Source organism: Carlito syrichta, unplaced genomic scaffold (genome assembly GCF_000164805.1).
Source record: "Carlito syrichta isolate Samal-C Ts95f unplaced genomic scaffold, Tarsius_syrichta-2.0.1 Scaffold115592, whole genome shotgun sequence".
NCBI lineage: Eukaryota > Metazoa > Chordata > Mammalia > Primates > Tarsiidae > Carlito > Carlito syrichta.
Window position 1 is genome coordinate 52,368 of NW_007059688.1, and position 1,939 is coordinate 54,306.

A 1,939-nucleotide genomic window follows, 5' to 3' on the forward strand; every position below is an offset into this window, starting at 1 on the left:
GAGGGGGCTGAGGCCAAAGTTAGACTCCAGGAGTGCCTTCCCGCGGGTGGCGGCATGGAAAGAAGCTCGCGCGTCGTCGGGCCACACAGGCCTGGCGCTGTGGGAATAAAGGGGAACTTCCTGAGGGGAGGTCCATGGGGTGGGGGACGGGTCCTTTGGAGGAATCCAGCGAGGTTTGGAGGACTTCTCCCATCTCCCCCACTTCCCATCCCCCCCTTCAGCCATCCCCGGCAAGAGCTGGAACTTCTGTGGTCCTTCCTGAGTGCCCCCGCCTGTTGTCAGCATTGAAGACTCCTAGACTAGATGACTGGACCCCAGGGACAAAGCCCTGACCCTTAGATGACCACTAGCCTTCCATATAGGACCCCCTGCCTCCCTTTCCCTCCCCCCTTCCCTTGAAAAAGGAGTCTCAGCACCGTTATTTACAAAGATTTATTACAGCACGGGAGGGATTCAGGCCTGGAGTCAGGGAAGAAGGGGAAGGAGGCAGAGCAGCCAAGGGACGAGAGGAACCTGGTTCCCTCTCTATGTGCCCCCCAAAAGGACATAGACCAGGCGGCATTCCTGGCATCAAAGCACAAACAAAACACAACAAAGTAGCCTCTGCCAGTCCATCTTCCAGGCACCCAGGAGGAGCGGGGTGACAAGGGGAAGATTTCCAAAACGTTGAGGCTGTGGAGAAAGATGCCTGAGTCCTGGGCCCTGGTGAGAGGTGTGGTGATGTGGAATCAATCACCCATAGGGGTGGGGATGGAGAAGGGCACCCACAGGTTCTCAGTACCTCTTTACCCCAGATCTTAGGGTCCTGCCCTGTAGGTCTCCTGTGTTTAGGGGAGAGGATCTGGGAAGTAGAATTGTGAAGGGCAAATCCTTGTTCTTGGTTTCAGGGATTTTCTCTCACATCCCACCTCTCACTGGGTGAATGGAAGAATGACTGGCAGAGGCAGGCATCAGGCAGCAAGCACTCAGGTTCTCTGGGCATCAGCCAAAGGTGGGCAAACAAGCAAATACAGACCAGCCTCAGTCTTCTAGAAGTCAGAAGCCACAGCCCTAGCAGGTGAGGGGAAGGGCACAAGACAGGGTGAGGACAGAGTGGGTTTCTGGGGAACAGCCGTGTCCCCTCCATTTCTCCTGGGAGATGCTCGGTGCTTATGTGCCAGGTTCAGGACAGACAGGGCACTGAGGCCCCTCCCCAAGCTCTACAAGGCAAGCAGAGAGGGGCTCAGGGCCTGGCCCTACCCACCAAGAACCCAGCCCTGCCTCCCCAACATCCCGCCTCCCCATCATCCCACACTCCCCAAGCCTCACCACTGAGTGCTGGGTCTTCCACTTGGTCCCCAGGGCTTCCATCTCTCTGGGGCTCATTCAGAGGGGGAGGGCGCTCCCAGGGCCCCTCCAGACCCTGGGCACAGGTTGTCTTCTGCCCAGCTGGGGATGGAAAAGAAAGGATAAAAACACAGGCTCTGCATATCCACCTGGCTGTCCTGGAGCATGAATTAAGTCCCTCTGATGGCTGAGGATAAGTTTTCTGAGGGCTTCATGGCAGAATGGAGAGAGTCCTGGGTCAGGACAGCTCTTCCAGTGACTAGCCACATAGCTAGGATATCTTACTGGTTGGTATCTTTCTGAAGAAGATGGTAAGAGGGAAACTGTGTAGATGGCCTTAACAAGATATAACAGTGGCGTGGGGCGTCGTGGCACAAGCCTGTAATCCCAGCAATTTGGGAGGTGGAGGCAGGAGGAATGGCTGAGCTCATGGAGTTGAGACCAGCCTGGGCAATGTGGCAAGACCTCGTATCTACAATAAATAAAAAAAAATTAAGCCGGGCTCGGTGGCTCAGCCTGTAATCCCACGCCTTGGGAGGCTGAGGTGAGTGGATTGCCTGAGCCCGCAGGTTCGAAACCTGCCTGGGCACTTGGCGAGACCTTATCTCTACAA

At 56.0% G+C, this 1,939-nt stretch overlaps 1 protein-coding gene across 3 annotated transcripts in view; it reads right to left on the reverse strand.

Moving 5' to 3' along the window:
- Positions 1-414: 414 nt before the first annotated feature.
- Positions 415-1,939, reverse strand: part of PPP1R1B (protein phosphatase 1 regulatory inhibitor subunit 1B) — an 8,804-nt gene continuing 7,279 nt past the window's right edge. For all 3 annotated transcript variants that reach the window (XM_008072663.1, XM_021705943.1, XM_008072667.1), the window contains 2 exons: positions 1,309-1,428; positions 415-1,199 (listed from right to left, as the gene is read on the reverse strand). In XM_008072663.1, coding sequence (XP_008070854.1) covers positions 1,150-1,199; positions 1,309-1,428 — 170 coding nt within the window. In that variant the 3' untranslated portion in view covers positions 415-1,149. The remainder of the gene's footprint in view (positions 1,200-1,308; positions 1,429-1,939) is intronic.